We start from the raw sequence: 25,296 nt of genomic DNA on the forward strand, positions 1-25,296 counted from the left end.
GCATTCAAATTAGGCTTTTATTCTTTAGACAGAAGACGTTTTAAGCTTGCGCGGCAATAATTGAGTTTTGCGTTGTGTATCGAAGGCCGAGACTAGTCAAGCTACCTTGACTTGCTCGGTTGTGGGAGCACCCAGGTCCTCGCAGCAGCAGCACTGTGATTTCATGCGCGCGCATAGTCATTTCCGCTCATTCCACGTCATCTCACCCTGTTGTTTAAACACGGCCATACGCAGTCAAAGTAGCTCTAGCCAGTGAGCTTCAGCCAGACTTTACAAGCGTGCGTGTTGCTTGAAAATTAAGTTACAACCAACTTTTTATGACGATGTTATTGACCCGTTCATAAAGAAGAACCGTAGGGTAGAATTTGTATTCAAGTAGCTAAATTGAAAAAGGTAGAATATCATTTGTAAAATAAATGTTGTATTTGTATGATTAAATGTACATAAATTTCTAAATACAGCTAACCCTTGTATAACGCAGTAGTACTTATACAACGCGGTCTAAAATTGTAGTAACCCTTGTTGAACGCGGTACTTATACAACACGGTTCCGATGAAAACACGGTCTACAAATTGTAGTAATCCTTTATTTTTTCATATGTTTTTCATCGTGCGACTTAAAATCAAATTTTATCTTCATTAAATTTGTGTCTGCCTGTATCCCTCATGTAATTATAAGTAGCGGATTTATATTAGGGGAAATACCCTTTAGCACGCATGCACCTCAATTGTTTACGTATAAAACGTTTATTGTTGAAAATCGTCCTCGTTTCTGCCAGGAAAATGCATTAAAAATCATAAGTGTGTTCATCTCAAGCTGAGCACTTTATTTTCTGGTGAGTTCCATACAATATGCAATGCTTTTTTGTATAAAAAAGTATTTTTACAATGGCCACAAACTGCAACGAAAGGGAAAAACCAACATTGAAAACAAAAATAATTTCTCTCCAAGAAAAATATTCAAAATCTTAGATCGATTGAAAAATGGAGAAAAACCAGGAGTTTTTGCAGGGACTTTGAATTTAAATGAATCAACAATTCGAACAATCAAACAAAATGAACATAAAATCCGAGAAAGTGTTTATTGTTGGGTCAACGTTAAGTGCAAAGCGCGTGTACGCGATATTCTAATGAAAAAATCTCTAACGATTTCGATAGAAGATTGCACCTCAAAAGAAAATTCCTTTGGATGGAAATCTTACTAAACAAAAAACTCTCAAAGTTTATAAACATTTATAGTGCAGACCAGGTGTTCAATGGAGAAGAATCCGGGTTATATTGGAAAAAAGCGCACCTATATTTCGAAAAATGAAAGATCAGCTCCTGGATTCAAAGTTTCCAGAGACAGATTACCCTACCGTTTTGTAGTAATGCATTAGGTGATTACATGACAAAATCAGTGTTCATTAACCAAGCCTCAGATCCTCGTGCTATGAAAGATTAAAATATACATTATTTTATTTTGCCTAAAACATTTATGCATTATGAGCAATGAAGTTTAAGAACAATTTGTAATTTTTATTCTATGTATTTGTTTCATAGTTTATGTTTTCTTAACTTACATGAATTACCTGTAAATTACCATGAATTAAATAAAAATATATTTTTTGTTGGATATGTCATTGTTGTTTATAAATTTTAAAAAATAAATAAATAATTTCGGAACATAACCCTACTTTTTCTATGTGATCTGAGACTCGCATAACGCGACATTTCTGCAGAACCTGACATCCGCGTTATACGAGGGTTACTTACATCGATTTAAATGGTCAGTAATTCATTATTCCGCTAATCAGACTTCAATCACACCTCTCACTCCCTGAATGATAACAAGAGCAAGCGTGAATTTCGAGACCAGCATTCGCTCCTGGCGGTAATGGCATATATGGACATGCCACCCATGTGACATCTCATGATGACACCTCTCTCGAAGTCACTGAGTTCACGTCGTGTTGCCATACAACCTGTATTCAACTGCTATGATGAAATACTGTTTCCTGCTATCTGTACACTGGTTTTTATGCTATTAACAAACCTGGAATGTTCCATAATTTCAAATAACAGGGGTGTCCGGACAATTATTGGTAGATAGTGTATATTTGATGCAACTGATTTACTCAGCTATATGATACAATTTAAGAAATTATGTATATACTCTACAGTTATTCAACTTTGACGTGCACAAGATCATGTCCGCGTGAATATGCATAGCTATTAGTATCCAGAATGCATTCAAATGTCAGAAATACGTTTGCAAGTTAATTTATGGTTGTTGTCTTGTAATGTATATATTTTGTATTTCTCTTTTCATGTTATGCACCCGATCAAGTCTTCTAAGAAGACAAAATGCTTGTGCGTTCAAATAATATTTATTTTCATTATTGTATTTCTCATCTTTCATAGAAAATATAGTTATCAATACAATTGCTTTCATAGCACTAGTCTGTCAGAAGAAAGGCCATTATAAGTACTTTTTTGGAGCATTTTGCAGCCAATTCCGAGTTTTTTCTTCTTCTGAAAATTCAGATTTTTAATCCCACAACACGAAAAAATCGAAGTTGATCATACTATTTCAGGCAATATATCGCGATAAGGACCAAGAAATGGAGTCAGTTATTATCCATACTGTCCTCTCGATGTCCACAAAATCACTGATAACATTATGCGCGCTATCGGTGGCGGCTAAGGGTAGAAATTGGCTGCCAACCGATCTTCAAAAAAAAAAAAAAAAAAAGTCAGAGCTAAATATTATACATAACACCTATATAAATAATGTTGTATATATCAATATATCTAGAATAGCTTCAAATGAAAGCAATCTTTTCATTTCAAGAGATCTTTTTAGCGTTTCTTGTGTGTCTTTGTAACCTTTCTTCTGTTTTTTTTAATCGCCAGATGAAATGCTTATGATGGTCATAAATTTTATTATATATATAATTGACTTTTTATCGGATATATTTTCAAACATAAACATAAAAAAAACAAAAGCAACGCCACTAGAACGATGATACAAGAGGTCATAAAAAAGAGGCTAGATAAGTAAATTATTTGTTTCAGGTATTAATATCTAATCTCTAATCAATTTAAATTTCGATAAGGTCACTTTCAGATACAGCAATAAGCAAAAATAGGTAGATGTAAACGACGCCTTTACTAGTTAAAACGGGCGTTAATATCGTAATCTAAATTGAATTGTGTCCCTGTTGACGAAATATAAAATTATCATGTATTATTAAGTTTAAATTTCGGTTACCTTCGTTAAGTTTCTTAAAATACTTTCTAAGGCGATTTAGTATTTTAAATGGTGAATACTAAATGGATTCATCACAATTCGACAATATGAAAAATGATGTGCGTTTATTTATGTATATGATTTAGCGTTATATAAATGAGTTATGAATCATCCAGGTGATTTATAGTGGTTATATACTATATTTTTGCTTTAACGTCATAAACAATACCGGACTTATATCAACTATTATTCTGAAGTCATTTACGTAAATGTATAAGTTCAACTCTGGAATGCAACTCCTCATAGCTCCCGGTCAACGGCAGCCATCCTCTGTTTCTTGCCATTCATGCATGCACTTCACATAACTCATTCAGCAAATAACTACTACATCATTCTCCATATTACAAACAATAAGTACCACAAAGTACAGATGCCATAAAAGTGAAATATTAAAACACTATTTTAGTTTTATTTATTTCCGATGTGAATAAACCTATCGCTTATTTAATGTCTCGACGTATAAAACCAAATAAAATATAGAACAGAATACGGTGGAATTCAAAACCAGATACTTTCTACGGACATCAGTTAAATGACAAGTGCGCCATCTAGGAGTAAAGTCAGAGATCTCGAAGGTAATTTCGCAACTTTCAGTGAGTGTTTTATAACAAATATATGTTTCAAGAATAAATAGAAACCCAAGGCAAAAGTGGTATATGTCACTGAAAACAGAGAGAATTTTATGTTTTTTAATGCCTTTATGAATACCACGCCATATCAATATGAAAAGACGAAATAAAGTGATGAAAACGAAATAGAATTTATATTTCGGTGTTAAACTGTATTTCCTTCTTAAATTATTCCCATATTTAAATATAACATATGACATCAAGATAAATTATTTTCAAAAACTATTATGTCTGTCTTGTAATAGATTAAAACATAAACATGACATTTGAGAAAATATACATACACAAAAGTCGTAACTATATCTGTACAATTTCTGATGTACATTTTTATTTGTTTGGCCAATATCGTAATCGGTAAACTTCGTGTTTATGAGCAAATGATCACCGAGTTTACAAACACGCAGATTTTATATACTCGATTGTATGTTCAGTCTAGAAACACGCGAGTTTTTGAATAGACAAGCGATTCTCGTGAGGTTTTATATTGAAAATTTCTTCATACATTTATAGACATATGAAACAACAGAATGTATGACGAAATAGAGATATCTGTGTATCATAACAAGTGATGAGTTTCGCATTTTAAGAATAATTTAAAAAAAAAGCAAAAATGATCAGGGTGGGGAACGGAAATAGCACATATATTTGTTATAAAACTCTCATTATCATAGCGAGTATTTAAACTCCATAATTTATTATCCCAAACTAATACTTAAGCCTTGAAATTAAAAGATATAACCAGTAGCTATTTGTGTGTGCGTTTTATGAATGTTGCAGAAAATAATGGATGACTTAGACTCAAAATATATTCGATAATCCGACTTCAATGTCAAAATATAAAACATAAATATTAATGATAGTCTTTTATTATTATTATTCTATCGGGAAATGACATCACCAGGAGAACGATGATTTTTGCATGGTGATAATTAAGGCTCTCCCCTTCAAACTGAATTCGGTATCAATAGAATTCAAACAGTTAAACTGGATAATAGACAATCACACTATTGACTTCAATTATATTTCCATAAGTCGTGCTTCTTTTAGTGAGAGAACACGTTTTCACTTTCCACCTAGACAATTATAAATAACACAAAATGATATCCAATTTAGGGTCTTGTAAAACACTGAAAAACAAAGAGTTAAACCTTGTAAATACAACCCGTGAGAGAAATTTTAGAAAACTATTTCACATTGCCGTTAAGGTTCCCAGGAAGTAATCAGGAAGCTGTTCTTTTCTGATGTATAATCTAACAACTAACTAGCTATTTAATATTGCATTTGACGGTATATATATCCTATCATACATAGTTTCCTAGCCACGAATCACTAGTAATTCTCACGTGTGATTGTGAATCTCCTGCATGTACAAGACTATTCAGCAGCTCTTCTGCTGACGTCTCTTGACAAGTGGTTCTTCAGAGGTTAAGAAGTAATGATCAACTTACCATTTTCCTAATTCTGCGAAGAAGCCAAGTATCCTACGGCCAGCCGAAGGTGTTGGCCTACTGGAAGACATCGACTCCTCATCATAATCGCGCTGTATATCTCCATCCATGTGCACCGCCTCACTCATCAAGAACACGGCTCAAACCTCGCTCCGCCTGGGACTGGCGTCTTGGGCAAGAGCGCAATGCCACTTCTCTCTGATCCCTGCACTTTGCCATGCAGTAACGACCTCTGCAGGATTCAGTAGCATGTTATTCCAGCATCCCTAGCTAAATCAGCAATACAGCGGCGACATCTATTGGTGACTGTCGAAGGATTTTAGGGGGTTGAGTCAACACCGGTGTTGTCTTAACAGTAAGTGTGTGTTCGATAAATGGAATATTCCATTTGCTTTTGGAGATAAGTGTTTTGTTTATTTGTAAATTGTTTGTTCATTCATGATGTTGTTACAGTATCTTCTGAAACTTAAAAAATGACATATATTGTTAAAAGGCTGGTAAATTCATCGAACTGAAGGAATGTGTTAGGCCTAATATCAGTACCTCGAGTTCTGCAATGTTTTCAATATGCTATTATACGCAAATAAGCATTCTTCTCGTACGATATTTTGACTTAACTGTGTGAAGATTATTATACCTTCCGTCCTGAGAATTTATTTACTTGCTGGATTAGTTGTAATGGAAGAGAATGATGGTGGAACCTATTTTTGACTACCAGTTTCGTTTGATACTAATTGGTGACAGCACCGTAGGGAAAAGTACTTTATTGAAAGCTTTTACAGATGGTAAATTTGCAGAGGTGTCCGATCCAACTGTTGGCGTTGACTTTTTTGCCAGATTAATAGAAGTAAAAGAAGGTGTTAGAGTAAAATTGCAGTTGTGGGATACAGCAGGTCAGGAACGTTTCAGGTATGTTTTTTTTTTTTTACTCTCTCTCCAAGGTGGTATTTAATAATTATCAATATTTAATGCTACTGATTCAGGCTTTTCATTTTTTGTATGATCACACTTTCTTTTATATGATTACTTATATAAAATAATAGCTGATTCTAGCAGGTTAAAAACAAAGGATGAAAGAAATTGTTTTGGTTAAACAGAATTAAAATTCATTAAATAATTAGATGATTAAAGTATAATTCATTATTCAGATCATGAAGAATTAACATTGATGCTATTCTTTTTTTACACTCTCCAACCTTTCATAATCAGAAAATAAGCAAATATCGTTTTTAGACCCTCGTGGTATTATAACCATAAAAATTGTGCACTACTGTCCCATTGACAGAATATTGTAGAATTCCACTGGTCACTGTTCTGAGATATTATTTCTCCATCCACTCACTCAACCCATATATTATTCTGTTGCATCACCCTGTCTAGGCAATCAGCTGTTTTTCTGCTTCCATTGCTCTTATTTAATAAATTTCTGTGTGATGTATGGGAATTGAACTAAAGAAATAAAAATAATAACAACTGGTGTAGGGCAATGATTCATACTCACCCCTACAATCATCTTAATAGCAATAGACTGGGTGATGAGAAATGCAATAGATAAAAGTATTGCTACGAATGGGCATGGACAAATAAATTAAATGATCTAGATTTTGCTGATGAATATATTTGCTCACTCAAAAGCAATGACATATGCAGTGGAAAAGAGATAATTTAAACCTGGAAGCTTCAAACTATGGTTAAAAATAAAGAAGATGAAAATTAATGAAGATTAATCCCAAACAAACCTAACATGCAAAATTATGGAAGAACCACCAGAACAGATAGACACTTTTGTTTATCAAGGTTTAGTGGTGAGTACTGAAGGAGAAACAGAAGAGGACATAAAAAATAAAATTTAGAGAAAAAAAAGCACAAATTGCCTTCAGTATAATGAAAAGCATATACATAAGTAAAGAAATAAATCTCAAGACAAAAATAAGACTTCAACGTAAATCTAAAGATTATTTTACTATATGGATCTGAAACTTGGAGATTAACCAAAAGGAATTTAAGTAAACTGCAGATTTACATAAATAGATGTCTTAGGAAGATAATAGGAATATACTGACCTTGGCTTAAAACAAATTAATCCAACATCAAAACAGAAATAAAAAGAAAATGGAAGCAGATAGGCCACAGCAAAGAGTCATGGAATGGAATCCACAGGGAATCATTAGAAGAGGACACTCCAAGATGACCTGGAGGAGAGCAATCGAAGCAGAGATGAAACTGCTGGGAAAATCCTGGAATGAGATCAAAAAAGAAGCAATGAACAAATTCTGATGGAGAGCAACGATTGAGATCCTATGCTCCATGTGGAATGATGAGGTGAGTGAATTCTGTATGATTTTTTGTTGTGCTTTTTGGAAAATCCAGTGTATATGTTCAGAACATCTGCCTTACTTAAAACATAAATTGCCAAGCTGAAAGTTAAAAAGCAAAACCAATACCTCTTCATTCCTTTAATATGTACAACTTTAAAATGCTTATCTTATGTACCTTATATATATATATATAAATCATTGAATCTCTCTACATTGATTTCAAATTCATATATGGAGAGCACCTTACATTACAAACCCCTTTTGTTCAAATTGAAATCTATTGCATTCTTCCTTGTGCTGCGCCACTTTCATTCTTTCCTCATTTCTTCCATTCCACCAGCAAATTTCTTATCCACTTTTCAGTTTCATCCCACACTCTTTCTAGATAATTGTTCAACATCTTACTTTTCCTCGCATCTTCTCATCCTTCATGTTGTTGTTATGTTCCATCGAGTCGTTTTCTACTCCTGGTGATTCTATGATCATATTCTCCATTCAGATCTGTACTTGGTCATATATCTTTCAGAATTTCTAAGGGCATTCTAGTTGCTTCTTTAACTCCATCCACCCATCTAATTCTTGGTCTTCCTCTTCTCCTGCTTGCATCAACTTTAGCAAGCATCATCATCTTCTCCTGACTGTCACTTGCTTGCATAATATGTCTGAAGTATGACAATTTTTGCTTGATGATCATAGCTTCGAGGGAGCAATCTGGCTTTATTCTGTCTATCATTGATTTATTGGTTTGCTTTGCAGTCCATGGTATTCTTAGTAAGCTCTCCGAATCTGTAATTCAAATGCATCTATCTTCCTCCTTTCACTCTTTCTCAGGGTCCAACTTTCACATCCATACAGTACCACAGGGAATACCATTGCTTTCACGATTCTGATTTTTGTTGTGAGGCTAATATCTTTAAAGATCTTGCTTAAATTTGGCATTGCTTTCTTTCCGAGTAATAATCTTCTAATTTCTTCAGTACAGTACCTATTTTTATCACTTCGGGATCCTAGGAGCACAAAATTGTTAACTGCTTCCATTTTCTCCCCATTTACTTCAAAATCAATGTTCACATATTGCCATAACTTTTGTCTTTTTGAGGTTAAGTTTAAGGCCATATTTAGCACTTTCTTCTTTGACTTTCATAATAAGTTCCTCCAAATCTTCTTTGCATTCTGCTAGCAGGGTGTTATCATCTGCGTGCATCAAATTATTAATATTTCTTCAACGAATTTTAATTCCAACTGAAGACTCCCCGAGATCTGCAATTCTTAAAATGTATTCACTGTATAAGTTAAACAGTACAGGGATAAAATACATCCTTGTTGCACTCCTTTACCTATAGTGAAATACTCAGTTTCTCCAAGATCTGTTCGGACAGTAGCTTCTTGTTCATAATAAAGGTTTCTCAGAAGGATAATGAAAGGTTCTGGTACTCCCATTGTTCTTAACACATTCCTCGTTTCACATGATCTACAGAGTCAAAAGCCTTGCTATAGTCAAGGAAAGAAAGGTAGACATTCTTTTGATATTCCTGTGCTCTTTCTATTATCCATCTCACATTGGCGATTTGATCTCTTGTTCCTCTGACTTTTCTGCCTGTTCTTCTGCCTCATCCTGCATAGAATGCAATAAATCTTTATAAAGACTTTTCAACTGAAGATGAATTAGCTTGTACAGAGTTGTCAGTGTCATCCCACAAACTGACTAAAAGATTAACAGACGTAATATGCTGGCCTAATAATCTTGGTTTTCTCTGCTTGTAGTTCCAGCCAAACTAAACCAGATTTGCTTTTCTTTCATTTTGCTCTCCAGAATGCTTGCATTCCATTTCATCTTTCATCGTGTTCATGTTCGTCATCTCCTTAGAGTATACCTGCATTTTGCATATACATTCATTTCTCTCACATACATTTTATAAATTTAAGAGAATTTAGGTGCTTTGACTTATATGTATATATATAGTAAAGCATAGTAAGGATTTAGCGACTAAACAAGGAAACCAGTACATCAAAAATATACCTTAAAAAAGTAAATAAGTTAAATAAAGGATCAGATCCCAGTGTAGTAAGAAGACTCATTGTCAGAGATTCACTGTCATCCACATCATTCGTCAAATCGTGCCTTAAACTTATTCACTGTCTCTGCATGCATTCCACTTACCACCCACTCCATGCAAAAAAAAAAAAAAAAAAAAAAAAAAAACACTGCTCGCAGATGTCATAATTTTTTTGAATGACTTTTAGTTCGGTCGCTGCCTGCCTCTACCATGTCTGTCATATTTCCTTCATCCTGTCGATGCACTTCTGCAGCTTCAAGGCCACATATAGATTACAAGTAGAAGTAAGATTATCTTGGTATAATACTAGGGAATTATAATCTTTATAATATTATTCTGCGTATAAATTATAGCAATCACTGCCATAATCTGTTGTGATGTCCTCACAGTTTTGGCAATCATTACCCACCAAACAATCTCAGGGTGATGGTAGACATGATCCTTGTCTACTGTCACCCACGGATCCCTTATCTCCTCCACTTTCTGTAAGATGTTTGCTCCATGCAGTCCAAATTTTAAAACCTTATGCTTTTGTAACATTGAACTGGTAACTCCACTCAGTTGATTTCATTTTCTTGTAAAGGCACAACATGTTCTATTCCATTCAACCTGCCATCATCTACAAACAGCTGCATATCCCCTTTTAAATATTTCCTAATATCATTAACGTATAAGTTACATATCAATAATCCCTTCGATATCCTCTCCTACTTATAATTTATATGTTAAAGATATTCTTGCTACAGCTTGATAATGATATTGTTGATACACCTTGCTAATCTGTTACCTGACCACAACCATCAAATCACAGACTTTTATCAGCCCAATTCTAGATCCTGTTACACCACAACTCCACACACATACAGATTGGCCTATAAGTTGAAGCCTTAATCTTATCTTCTTTGTAAAGTGGAACAGTTTTGGCCTTCTTCCACTTCTTTGATGGACTTTATATTGCATGACTCGAACTAGTATGTCAAGGCTACCATTAACTTACGAACATTTCCTTTAAAACGTGGTAATATATAATCAAATCATACTCTCTTACTATCAGCCAGAAGCAGAGACTGATGGTGAGGGACTGCTCATTATCATTCCTTTCTCCTCCATTCCCTTTGCACCACTCATGCTCTGCATGACGTCACTCAAGGAATGGAAATCCCTTAACAGTAACCATTTTTACTGGGATTTTTTTTCTTGGCTATTGCTGAGTCACCTTCCTGCTCTTCCATTTGCTTTCTACTTATGCTGCCTTCTTCTTTCAGATTGCAAGCTTAATCTCTTCATTTTACACCTATTTATTTAACCTTGTGATGTTTGAAATGCATTTTGACATTGATACTATTAGATAGTTCTTGACTGGTTCCAGCATTGATCTCCTTTCCACCTAACTCCTGATTCCATGTTATAGCCCTGGGCCCTCTCCTGAGTCCACAATCACCAACTTGTATTTTTCAGATATATTCTTATTATATCTAAATATCATGAATACTATATTCTCATTTCATTATAGGTTATTTTAAAGAATTTTCATCCCTTCAATAACATTCTTTGAAGAAATGCTTTAATCCAACTCTCTTGATCTTTCATATCCCTTCATTATCATTGTATTATATATTGCCTTAGATAGATGTCCCTCAAAAATTCAAGAAATTTATTTTCTTTGCTCCCAGATACCACTATCTCTTCATTTCAATATATATTACCATAATTAATAACGTCCTGAATTATCACTTTTTTTTCCTTATTTGCTAGGCCAATTTGCTTATACATTTCTTTGTTAATGTCCTTCATGTTCCTATTAGCAACATCCACTAAATATTTCGTCCTGTTCACCTCTACCTCATACCATACTGCCTTTTTGCATCTCCACCTTTCTTGGACATAGTTTTTTCTGTCATCAACAGTACTCTCCCTACCTCCCTTGTCCTTTCTATCCTTATGGCTTATGAAAGACATCATACCATTTATTTTTCTTCCTGTAAGGATATCATCCTTTCTAACCATATGTAACAATTTCATCTTCCTTATTTCTGATACTCTTGACATTTGAAAAGAATTTCATTAACTTCCGTCTTCCATCACTATTCAGTAATTCATGATTGGGTTTGTAACCAAACCTATTCATGTCTCCTCTCAGCTGTGACTTCTCCACACCTGCTATTTGCAATTCCTTGATATCACCACTCATTCCATACTTTTCTCCTGATTAAAATGCTTCATGCTTAATCTGCAGTTAAATTTACCTTGTATCTTGAGCCATTTCACTCCTTTGTTGACTATCCTCAAATACACATTCACTACTGCTTCCATCAGTCACTTTCTTTATACCCTGTCTTGTCTGCTCGGACCCATTTTCCTATCCATCTTGCATTTCATCCTCCTTTCACATTATCTTTTCTCCATTTCCAAGCACTTCTTTTGTCCTTCATATCCTATTCTTCTGTTCTTCCACAGCATCTCTTATTTTCTCAGATCTCTTGTTCACTTTTTTCATTGCCCTCCCACCCACCCCTCCAGCAATTGCCTTTCCAGTTGACTTGCACCTAATTTATTCAAATGCATCACTTTTGTACAGTTCATCCATCTCTTATATTCATTCTACACCTTGACAAATGGCACGCTCTTCCAACATACCATTCATCATCTTAGTTTATCATCTCACTTCATCACTGAGCAACATGATGATTACCTTTTCAACCACACTGTTATCATTCGTCCTCCTTGATAATTTCCTGATAACAGTCCTCGCCTCTTTCTGTCCAACTAAATCATTTTTTTTACAGCCACCAACTCTCTTTCTCACTTACACCACATATTCCATAGCCTTAATCACCCTGCTCATCTTCTCTCTCCTGGAAAGCACACCTTGTGCACCTTATTCACCATATTCACCATATCTTTATTTAAAATTTTCCTATAGTACCATTCTTGAATAATTTTTTACTTATTTCACCCAGCTACTTTTCATTCAATTTTTCTGCATTTTCCATTCATTATTAAATGCAAATATATGGAAATGAGGCTATAGGTCATTTTCAGAATACTTATATTTATCCTAAGGTTTGTTGATTTGGATTTTACATAAATTAAGAACTTAAAAACATCAAAGAGAATATTAATCTATAATTTCCAGTTGTGAAACTAGCAAGGAATATGATTATAAATGCTGTGGTAATATTATAAATGAAAGTAATTGAAGGGGAGACATTCTTATTGAAGTGGCAACAATGACACAATCTGACAAACTACTTCAGGCAACATCTGTTGGGAAAATACCAATCATGGTCACCCCATAAAACTTTAAACTTTTCTATAGGCATTATATCAGAGTGGTATCTCCTTAATGAGGAGATACCACTCTGATATTTGCTGAGTGTTTGGATATTTGCTTTGCATGACCAAGAAAAGATAGCCATAAGGAGAATTCTCACATGCAGTGATAGTCATCTAGTTCCCGCCAGGAACATTATACTTATATTCAACACACCAAATCAACATCTGTGAAAACAGGTTATCTGCCCAAACACTTTGTGCTGCTTTAAATGTCAGAAGTGTGGTCATTCTCGGACTGCCAATTGTGGCTCTGTCATCTATGCTTGAAGTGGCAGTAAAGATTACAAGAACAAAGACTCTGAGTGCAAAACACTGAAATGCCCTGATTGTGAGGGAGATCATCCAGCCTATTCCGTAGCATGCCAAAATTGGAAAGATGAAAAGGTGATATAAATAATTGAGGCTAAGCAGAGCATCCCCTGTCAAGAGACAGAGAGGCTATATACTACAAAAAGTGCAACAACATCTAGTAGTTAACCATCTTATGCTGTCAAGAAAGCATCAGTTGGGACCTTGACATGTATATATCCATCTCATCTTCCGACAACCACAACATCCCTAAATGGTATGATATGCTTGCTGTCTCTTTAGAGCATATCAAAGAGAAAAATTGGTATGGGCTTATAGTAACTGCCATCTCCCTCATAACACAGCATTGTTAAAACATTAGCTAACTGGGGGGGGGGGGCGGAATAGCTGTAACACATTAACTCTCAAGTTCTCTTTACTTTTTCTTATTCAGATATGTTAAAATATGTATGTTATAGAAAGAAAAAAAAAAGAAAAATTTGTTGAATTCTGTTCATATGTAGTATAAGTAGTTATCCATATGAACAGAATATGTGCTATATTTAAATCTTTTTTAAATTCTTTATTTCATAAATAGAAATTTTGTAATCTTGTCTGATTCTTGTGAATGAATGAAAAGTATTATACTTTACATAATTTGGCTATTGCTGCTTTTGAATAAAATCAGCATAACTGAAGCAACGTTTTTTTTTTTTTATTATTTTTATTTTTTTTTTTTATAAGGGAAAATTGTTGATTTACATCATCAAGTGTAACTCACAGACTGTTATGCCCCTTTTTTTTTTTTAGTGCTAAGGTGGATTTACTGTTTATATAATGTGTATTTAATTATTTTTGTTATATTAGAAAAGATGTGGTAAAATCTTTTTAATGCAGATTCAGTTGATATACAATGTTTATAAACTTTAAAGTCTCCTGCAGTTGTGCTTAGTTTGGTTTCTTGTTTTTTTAGTGAGGGTGATGTTTTATAGGAAATAAATATATGAAAAGAACAACAACAGGGTGAACATTTCAAAATAGTCATCTTCAGAAGACTGTAAACAAAATATTATCATAAGAAAAGACTAATGTCAAAGTTAATTTATATACAGAGGATGTGTGCAGAGAAATTAAACAACTTTGAATTCCTGTAACTGTTTATTGAAAAATGCAGAGAAGCATTCACGTAGGTCATTGTCAGTATGCTTGAATTTCATCTGATATATGGGAACATAGCATCCAGGTATATTCAAGTACATAAATGTAATGTCTGTGATGGTTCAGCGTCACAGACACTCATTGTGTGTGCCATTTGTTGCACTAGCTCAGTCATCAAAGCAGTATTCACTTTCCCTCTGCACATTATCATGTCAGGGAATGCAAAAGCCACTGTTGATTCCATGCACCCTTTCAGTAGAGTACACTTTGCTTTTTGTCTACCCCTTTCCCCCCTCCCCCCACACACACAAAAAAAAGTTAGCTCAGACATTCTCAGTGGCTAAGGAATGGATCTCTCCCCCCCCCTCCCTCCCTCCCTCCCTCTCTCTCTCCCTCCCTCCCTCCCTCCCTCCCCAGTGGTAGTACCCTCAAGGAGTGGATATTGAAGATGAGTCCAATCTTGCTGAAATATTATGAACAGGCCTCCATGGAGTCTTATCACAGTAGGTCCTGCTGTGCATCATTAGGTATCATACATAATGACTTAAACATTCATTCTCCCTGCACTCGCCACATTCTCGGTCAATGCATTCCAATCACTCACTGCACTCCATGCAAAAAACCTCACACACACACACCTTATACAGCTTCCAGGGATGTCTTCTCATTCTTCCCCTTTTCTCCAGACATTCTATGAAAATGCTCATCCATGTTAATCTGGTAATTAACATGGATGAGCATTACCAACTTATAATTTCGATTATGCCCCTCTTTCTTTTATCCACTAGACTCTGTAATTTGCATTCTCTCAATCTGTTCTCATATTTAGCATTCCAGAAACTAACTTAGTCGATTGTCTCTGAACCCTATCCAACATCTCATCATCCATTTGAAAACTAGGTATCCAAATCTGTGCACATTAACCCATATGCAGGCTGATCAAAGCCTTGAACAATGGAATCAAAACATCCTTACTTCTATGTGTCAGTATGCTTTGCATCATTCCCATAATCTACTGTGTTGTTTTCAATTTTACAAAATGTCCATATCCCTATCTACCATCATTCCCAGATCTTTCGCCTCCTCTAAAAATCCCCACCCATCCTATACTCTGCATCCCATCTTTGTTTCCCAAAGTTTAAAACCTTACACTTTGTTACATTAAAATGACATCTCCACACATTCCCCCATTCAGTTGGTCTGTTTAGCTCCTCTTGCAAAGCTACAATATCTGCTCTACTCTTCATAACTCTGTCCAGCTTTGCATCATCTGCAACAATTGCATATCACCTTTCCAATGTCATTTACATACAAAATAAACAAGTGGCCCCAAAAACAGACCCTGAGTCTGTTTGAGAGTAGGTAGGCAATCCTTTAATTGTGCTGTCACCAACAGCTGAATCATCACAGATATCACATTACATATCCTAATATACTCAGATGTTTGATTCACCATGTATCGTATATCAGTGACATGACATTCAAGACTGAGCTTTGTGGATATTCCTCTTGTATTATTCAGTACACAGTTTAAAGTAATAAGACTTCAGAGTTGTTTCACGTATATGTTCATTTCTGTGTAGACTCCTCTCTTGTTATTACAAAACCTGAAAGTTTAGGTCTCTTGAGTTTGTATGAATGAAATTCTGCAGAGTGCAAGATATATGAGATTTGCATTGCTAACTCACTTAATTTGAAATTTGCATTTCGAATCTTTAAAAAAAAAATTAATTTACTGTTATGACAACATTTTAGTTGACTTAAAAGTGACATTGGTTTTATGGTTTTAATATTTTTTACACTACTCTCCAATTACTGGTGTAAATTTTGGCTTTTGTAAACAGAAGTAGTTTTTATAGAAAAAATTTACTAACAATTAAGATCCTATTTAGACTAAAGCTTACATACAAAAGTTAAACTATGAAAAATAAAGAAATCTAGATGCTATTTATTTGTTTATTTTTGACTTTAGATCAATTACCAGATCGTATTATCGTAATTCTGTTGGAGCCTTGCTTGTATATGATATTACTCGTCGTTCCAGCTTTGAACATCTAGTTGATTGGTTATTTGAAGCTCGTCATCATATTGAACCTCAGAGGGCAGTATTCCAGGTATGAATAGCTGTTTTATATATCCATACCACTTAATTTTTTTTTGTTCCTTTTAATCTGTCTTATTACTTATCATAATTAAACTAGCTAATACTCCAGTGACAAACACAGTGTCGAATTTTTGAAAAGAACATTTCTGCAAAAATTTGTACACTGAATTAATTTCTTTATCTGAACAATCTATTTTGTATCTATACATATTCTTAGTCATACTCTTTTGACAAAGAATTTCACCAACTAATTCATAATTAATTGTCAAGAAAGATAAAATAACACTGCAGCCTAATAATCATTTGTAGTCATTGAAAGTATTATTTGATTAGTAGGACATGCATAACCATTGCCTAAAACATTTCAAGGAAATTTTCATATCAAGCTATTACTACTATAATAAATTTAGTTTAATCCTTTATCCAAGTGTGAGCAAACAAAGTTTGTGCCTGAAAATATCTTCAGGGCTGGGGTAAGGTAGTACACACCGGGCAACTCGCAGCAAAGGTGGAGCAAGCTAACATCACTCCTATCTCAGTATCTCCCATAACGCAAAACACATCTCCTTGCAGATATATATAATGTTATGCATTAAGGGAAGGACCACTACCCAGACTAGTTTCAACCTTTATTGAGGTCTCTTCAGTGGGAGCCAGGCCCAGAGGTGGAGATACCAGGCAGAAGCAATGGCAGGTCATCTTTACCTATAGGAGTTGCCAAACGGTGTGCCACCTTTTTTTATTAAATTACTCTGGATTTAGAGAAAGATGTTGAAAGTTTACTTTTCACTTGGTTAGACTATAATAACCAAGTGAAAAGTAAACTTTCAACATCTTTCTCTAAATCCAGAGTAATTTAATAAAATTTTGGCAACTCCTATAGGTAAAGATGATCTGCCATTGCTTCTGCCTGGTATCTCCACTATTGGGCCTGGCTCCCACTGAAGAGACCTCAATAAAGGTTGAAACTAGTCTGGGTAGTGGCCCTTCCCTTAATGCATTACATTATACATATCCGCAAGGAAATGTGTTTTTCGTTTTGGGAGATACTGAGATAGGAGTGATGTTAGCTTGCTCCACCTTTGCTGCAAGTTGCCTGGTGTGTACTACCTTACCCCAGTCCTGAAGATATTTTCAGGCGCAAACTTTATTTGCTCACACTTGGATAAAGGATTAAACTAAATTTATTATAGTCTAACCAAGTGAAAAATAAACTTTCAAAAGCTATTACTACTATCTCTTGTTTATGAAAAACTAGATAATCTGCATTAAAAATTCCTGCATTGCTACATCACTAGTGGCTTCATTGTTCTTGCTCACAATGAACAAATAGTGTAAAATTTTAATAAGTGCTGCTGCTAAAACTTAATTGCCACAAAACTGTCACCCTAAGTCAATAAAGTTGGTAAGTGAAATTTGTTATTAATTTTGAAATTTATAAATTAACAAAGCTTAACTGAATGTAGACATTTATTAGAACCAAATAAAATCTCGGCTTTTAAGAGTAATTTTAAATTTTTATATTAGCTCTTCATTTTTTTTTTTTTTTTGTATAAAAATAAAATCAGTTAACAGAGAACAGCGTGTATAGTTCTAGGTATTGTTTAGTTCTTAGCAAAAGAGAATATGCATCTTTGTTAAGATTGGGATGCTTATATGAATATATTTTTAAAGAAGTGTATAAGACATTTTGAGCTTATTTTTTATGTGATATCATAAAATGCAACCATTGTTGCACATACATATAAAAATTCTGTTTTGTTTAAAATTTAATCTTTTTTTTTTTTTTTACTTACTATTAATATCCAATAGGCCTTACTATTAATATCCAACATGCCAAGTAATATGCTGCTCCTGGAAGATGGATGGATATTGTGATATCAAGAATAGTGTTCTAGTGCTCTTAAGCTTTCTTTAAGCTCTGTAATTTAATTATTATTTGCATGTGTATATATATGCTTTTTTTAAAAAAGGTTTCTGAAAGCAACTTTCATAGTGATATGAAAATTGGAAATATGATGCTTTAATGAAATTGAATCTGACTTTAAAGTTTCTGGAGAGTGATGCACAGATTCAGAGATGAGGAGACACTAACACCCTGTGCATATTTTGAGTAGTTGTTATCATAACCTAATTTTTTAATATATATATAACAAAAAAAATTGACGATTTTTCCCCAGCTGTTCTACATTTGTATGCATCATATACAAGTAGAAATGAAGTAATGTATTGTAAGAGTATTATGGCTGAAAATTGATGGATTAGAAATATTGAAAATAAAGTGCAGTTTGTAAAAAATGAGACATGAATTGGTGCATTTCAACAATGAAATATACAGAAAGGAAGTGAAATTGGATGATATGTTTAATTCACTTGCAAGGTATCCACATTGCGAGGTTTCTGTGGCAACCTCCTTGTGAGTTGAAAACCACTGAGAGAAATGGACGATTCCCTAAATTTGCAAATTCTACAAAATATTTCATTTTTATTTCCATAGAAAATGCTTCATTTGTTATTAGTTAATTCTTTTTTTTCCCTTGACAACCAAACTGGTGCTTTTCTAAAGCATTGTAAACTGAATCCCCCCACCCATTATAACTTTTATAATTTAAAAAATTAATGATAATTTATAATAATTACTTTCCAGAATATGCACACAGTCAAGACGATTCAAATTTAAACAGTGAATTGGTACTTTACTGGTTGATCTGATGTGTTGCATTTTCACACACCAGTAGTCATCAATGGTGTGACCAACCTTTAGCAATTTACCTTTCAGGTTTGATTCCATGCATAATTCAGTGAGCACTGGTGAGAGCAAATATTTTGGTTTTACGATAAAGTTAACTGATTTCTTTATACAGCATACTTACATTACTCGGTGTTGCAGAACTTTTTTATTTTTTAGGTACAGTATTGGGCTCTATTACCAATTCCCTAATACTTAAAATCAGTTGCAATAGCTGTCTTCTTAAGGGAAAACTTCACTAGAAACCAGAAAAAAAAACTAGGCATCAAACAGAAGGTAGAAATTATGAAAATGCATTGACAAGTGTCAGGATCTCAGATCTGTAAATGACTATATCACAGGCCTTTAATGTCCATTTTTGACTGGAAGGAATCTTCTCACCTTTGAGCATGCTGGAGATACAAGCTGAAACAATCAGTGTTGAGATATGCCCAATATGAGAGATATGAGTCAGTATCGAAAGTAAGAGAAAAGTGAAGTGGAATTTTTGTTTTAATAAATTATGCAGGACTGTTTTGGGAGCATTAAAGGTGACAGGATTGTCCTTGCCATACTGAAATATGGATCACTGTTAAAGGATATTTGAGCACTATGTTTGTCTGCTGAAATGAAGTATGGGTGTACTGTCATCACAGGGCCGGATTAAGACCCATAGAGGCCTTAAGCACTTAAAAGATTTTTTGGTGTCCCCTTATAGTAAGATGGAAAATAATGTTTATTTTTGTATATTTCAACTTTATTTAGATTTGAAAAGTTTTCTCCTACTTTTTTTAATTGCAAAGTCTTTGATCAGATCCTCAAAATTAATCTTACGTAACACATCTGCTTCCTTAGTATAGATAAGGCATTCATGTTGCATAGTTGTCCTGATGGGATTCTTAATATACTTCAACTGAGAAAATGAACACTCAGCTGAGCAATTTGTGACCATATAAAATTCAGCATGATTGAATCTTGTTTTTTACATTTTTTGTTGCACTGAACTTATGGCACACATATGAGCGAAACTGCTGAAGCTCAACTGAGAAATTAGTGTTCAAGTCCTCTGAGTAAGCATCAATCAACTTTTGACAACACTGAGAATACCTTTCAATTTCAGTAGATGATGAAGACTGAAGTAGCATTATGTGGCACATCACTTAGAAAAGAAAATCTCTCTGATATTTCTTTGTATATCTCTCCTCTTCTTCTCATCTCAGTTTCAAGTTTGTCAACAATTGTGTAAAAGGTGGTGATATGAAATTTATCTCTGGCATCAGATATACTTCTGGAGCATCTCCGTCATTCGGTACCTTCTTTCTGATACATTTGTGAGTTTGAGCTACCTTGTAATCAACATCTGGTAGCACTTCCTTTGTAGCTGCTTCATATCTTTCAAATTCATTTCGTGAAGTGCACAATTGTCATCTAATGATCCGTACAGATCTGCACATGTTTTTAAGTTGACATCCTCATTCTGTAGAACTTGGCTTACTCTATGAAAATTTTGCAAAATCTCATCCCAAAAATTCAACATAAAAACGAATTTTAGCTCTTGCATCTTATTTGCAATATTATCTGCTTCTCTTCTAGTGTCTCCCTTTTGTGACCGGTCTTCGGGTTATACAGTCTAGCGCTTCTAAAATTTGAAGGAAAGATTTCAAAATTGCTGCTATTGCCATAGTATGTGCCTCCCATCTGGTATCAGAGAGGAATTTTAAGATTTTTCATTTCCAATACAACCTTAGAATTGTCCACCGGCTGATTGAGGCTGAAAAAAGGGTATAGAGCAACCACACTATAGAGAAGAAATTAACCGCCTCTTGACAGCAGTCAACAGCACTTCGGCCTACCAAATTTAGTGAATGAGCTGCACAGGGCACATAAATAGCAAACTTGTTTGTTTCTAAAAATTTTTGCTCCATCCCCTTTACGTAATTACTGCAACACCTGATTTGCCATTTCCTCACCAGTATGGCTTTTCATTTTCAGAAAGGTTAAAAAGCATTCAATAGGCTGTCCATCTTTTAAGTACCTAAGTACAACACTTAACTGTCAATATGTGACAGATCTGGTATTGAATCAACTGACAAACTAAAATAACCAGAAGATTTTACTTCATCAACAATAAGCACGTGGACCTTTTGAGCCATCAGTTGAATGAGTTCCTCACAGGTGGCTTTGGACAGATAAGAAGGATTTCCTTTGCCACAATTTCCATATTTCACAATGCGACCTACTAAAAATGGATCAAACTGACTTATGAGCTCAAACAGCCCTAAAAAGTTCCCATTTTGCAATGATCCAAATCTTTCTTCTGTTCCTCGAAAATCCAAACCACATTCAGCTAATGTACGAATAACAGCTATGACGCGCCTCAGGACATGTTCCCAGTAATCACACTCTTCCTGAATTTGTTTTTCCAACTGTTGTCCCAACCCTACACCTTGTCTACGAGTTAAGTATGTTAGCATAGAGTCTCGGTGAGTAGTGCTTTTTTCATGTTGATCAATTACAATAGTATTTCGCCAGTGACTGAACCCTTCTCTTGTAACAAAATGTGAGAAATTTTTAGAGCAAACAGTTTACAAACAAAACAATAAACTGATCCCGTTGATAGTGAACACAATAACCACTCTCTCTTGTATTCCTCACCATTGGCTTTTGTCCCAACAAAAAGTTTCTGCGAACAGTATCTTACTGGTTTGCCACTACTGAAATGTCAGTAAGACTTGTCAAATGGCCCATTGTGGTGTTGACAGTCACTGGGTCCACAAGCAGTCCAATAAGCCACATCATCAGCAGAGAAATCAAGCCACAACCCTAGATCTTTTGCAGACTGAATCATTTTACCACCATCACCATAGTCCACTGAACTTTCATTTTCAGCAATTATTTTAACCTCAGAATGTTTTGTAAAGCAACTTGCATCAACATTTGCAGTAGAGATATCAAGAGAATTTACAGACAAAGTGAGGTCAGTAGTGAGACATGTGCTAGATGAACCTGCTTGTGACACCTTGATGATTCCAACATCATCATATTTTGATTTTGAGGTGATCAAAGTGGTATTTGTGTCCACTTCTGATGATGGAGATTGGCTTTGATCAGGAATTGGTATATAATTTTGTGGAACTTGTGTGAAGAAATCAGTCAGCTTTGCAGTCTTGGAATCTAATTCCAAAGTCTCCTCTTGTTTCTTTTTTTGATAATTTTCGCTTTTGTACACCACTTAACTGAACACGTTTCATCTTGGTTCTTGGGATCTGTTAAATACAGAAATAAAAAGATTATTTTGTTGAATATTAGGTGGCAATCAACACAGTTACACATATCACAAGCAAAATCATATGAACAATTTAATTTTCGGCTTACAGCTGAATTTCGTGCTTTAATTAACTCTTATTTTACTGGAGTCGCACTTCTGCAACAGCTAGACCTTTTACCGGAGGCACGTTTCTGAGACTACCACGAGATTTGTTTTATATTTGCTTCTGGAGACATAATTTATAAAAATGCCTTTTTTAAGACATAATTTATTTAAACAAGACCTAAAACAGACAGGAAAATAAAAAAATAAAATGGTTACGTTAATTATAAAAAAATACCTCATTTGAGGCAATGGTAGTGCCAGAAAGCGCCGTGAGCGATAATACGGTGTAAACGAACCGTCATGCACGTGATTAGAGTTTTATTAGGCCTTCTACGTGTCATTATTTATTGAAACAAAGTAGGTAACAGGAAGAAAAGATAAAAACAATGAAAAACTAATTAAAAGTTCATTTAAATTAAATTCGTCATCTAACTAAAGCAGAAATTCTGTGGTGCCCCCTTTCCATGATGCCCTAAGCACGTGCTTAATTTGCTTAATGGTTAATCCAGCCCTGTGTCATCAGCATAATTATGGATAGGATTTCAGATTAGTGAGAGAAATTAGGAAATCTTGTAGACTTGTACTGGGTTTATTTAAAAGTATAACATCATCTGTATAAAGTAAAGAGCTGAGATTAACATCTCCAATTTGGACATCAGATTTAATACCACTTTCCTTCATAATGTGATCCATATAGATAATAAATAACAGAGGGGATAATGTCTGACATTATCTTGACATGACCTTGTCTGACACCAGATTTAATATCAAATCATCTTCCTGTACTTCCTTCAATTCTAACTGCTGACTTACAACTCAAATAAAGACTAAGTATTGCTTGATATAATACCCCATTGACACCATATAACTGTAGTGTTTTGAATAGCTTTTTCTCATGGCACCTTGTCATATGCCTTTTGCAGGTATACAAAACTTCACCAAGCCTCATTTCCACAATCCTTCTCAACTGTTTCTCAAGTATACTTGCATAAATCTTACCAGGAACACTCAGTAGGGAAATACCTCTGTAATTCTCACATTCAGTTTTATTTCCCTTTTTTATATATGGGTACGATGAGAGCTATGCAGCACAACCACTGCAAGACTTTTCTACCTCCATACTTGAGCATTTCTGGTTGAATATCATTTATTAATGCTGCCTGTTCACATTTCAGGCTTTTGATTGCTTTTTCTACTTCAAGTATGGATATGTATTCCTGATTGCATGCCTGTTGAGTTTTTTTTTTTTTTTTTTTTTTTTTTTTTTTTTTTTTTTACCCCTGTGCTGTTACTGCTTGTTTAATTTAGTAATTTTTGAAGTAATTACTTTATACATCAAGGATATCTTTTTCTCTCACTTTATCATCTCTAATTCCCTTTACAGCACTCTTTCCTCTATTTCTGAGCTTTTTTAACAGCTACCTTTCTGATATTTATTTTCTGTGTTCTTACCAAAGTCTTCCCATGACTTTTGTTTAGCTAGTTTTACACAGTGTTTAGCTTTCTTACATTTGTCTCTGTATTCTCTCAGAGCACAAGCTGACTTATTTGCCAGTGACATTTGATATGCTTTCATCTTTTCCTTCACTGCCTTTTTAACTTCCTGTGTTCACCATGGAGTTCTGAATTTTCTATTCTTGCAGTCAATCTCAACACATACACCTCTCTGGCTGAATCAATCAATGTTTTCTTCAGGACTTGCCACTAAATCTCCAAGGCTTGGTTCCTGTTCTCAACTCTTTCATTTTTTCTTGAATAATGTTTGTTTATTTTAATCTACAGTTCACATCTGAGAACTGCTGAAGTTTTATTCGCTTCAAAACTTTCTTACCCATTCATCTTTTCAGCTTTAAATTCAGTTTTATCCTGCTCAAGATAAAACTGAATTGGAAGTGATCACTTCCAATTTCAAATCCTCTGTACACACTAGTGTCCTGCACCAGTGAGAAAACATCGCTATCAACAATAACATGGTCAGTGAGACTTTTCTTATTTCTTTCTTGCATCTTCTGTCCATGTGAATTTGTACACATTTTTATGTTGGAACATTTGTTAGTAATAACCAGTTCATGTCCTGAGCAGAAATCCAACAAGTATTTGCCATTATTATTAGCTTTTGCTCTTTTCTCCCAGAATGCTCCAAGGAGCATTCTGTGTTTATACTCTAAAACCTTCTTATTGGTCATTCTTGTAGGAGACTATTAAGAAACATGAGATTCTTAATAGTCTCCTACACACCCATAATTCAAATGAATCAATTTGCTTTCTATCTTTTTTCTTAATAATCCTGCTCTCACATCCATATATCACGACTGGAAATACCATTACTTTGACAATTCTAGCTTTTGTGACCTTACTCAAACCTCTATCTTTCATAATTTTTGTCAGGTTTAACATTGCCTTTTTTAACCCGACTATCCTCTTTTAATTTCATCTTAACATTTACCATCATTTCTGATTCTGAACCTAGTAAATCATAACTTTCAACAATTTCTATTTTATCTCCCTCTATTATAATTTTTTCTGTTTAAATTCTCAATTTAAACATCAGAAAAGCCTGGCTTT

General features: G+C 34.4%; 2 protein-coding genes across 4 annotated transcripts in view; one reads left to right on the plus strand and one right to left on the minus strand.

The window, feature by feature from the left end:
* Positions 1 to 5,565, minus strand: part of LOC150096226 (solute carrier family 35 member F1-like) — a 593,479-nt gene extending 587,914 nt beyond the window's left edge. For all 3 annotated transcript variants that reach the window (XM_090409172.1, XM_090409169.1, XM_090409168.1), the window contains exon 1: positions 5,370 to 5,565. In XM_090409172.1, the coding sequence (XP_090265298.1) occupies positions 5,370 to 5,497 (128 nt within the window). In that variant the 5' untranslated portion in view covers positions 5,498 to 5,565. The remainder of the gene's footprint in view (positions 1 to 5,369) is intronic.
* A 135-nt stretch (positions 5,566 to 5,700) lies between these two features.
* Positions 5,701 to 25,296, plus strand: part of Rab39 (RAS oncogene family member Rab39) — a 29,603-nt gene continuing 10,007 nt past the window's right edge. The window contains exons 1-2 of the mRNA XM_090409173.1: positions 5,701 to 6,278; positions 16,499 to 16,640. Coding sequence (XP_090265299.1) covers positions 6,058 to 6,278; positions 16,499 to 16,640 — 363 coding nt within the window. The 5' untranslated portion in view covers positions 5,701 to 6,057. The remainder of the gene's footprint in view (positions 6,279 to 16,498; positions 16,641 to 25,296) is intronic.

Source organism: Typopeltis vanoorti, chromosome 19 (genome assembly GCF_054136105.1).
Source record: "Typopeltis vanoorti isolate ZY-2024b chromosome 19, IOZ_Tvanoo_1.0, whole genome shotgun sequence".
Taxonomy (NCBI): Eukaryota; Metazoa; Arthropoda; class Arachnida; order Uropygi; family Thelyphonidae; genus Typopeltis; species Typopeltis vanoorti.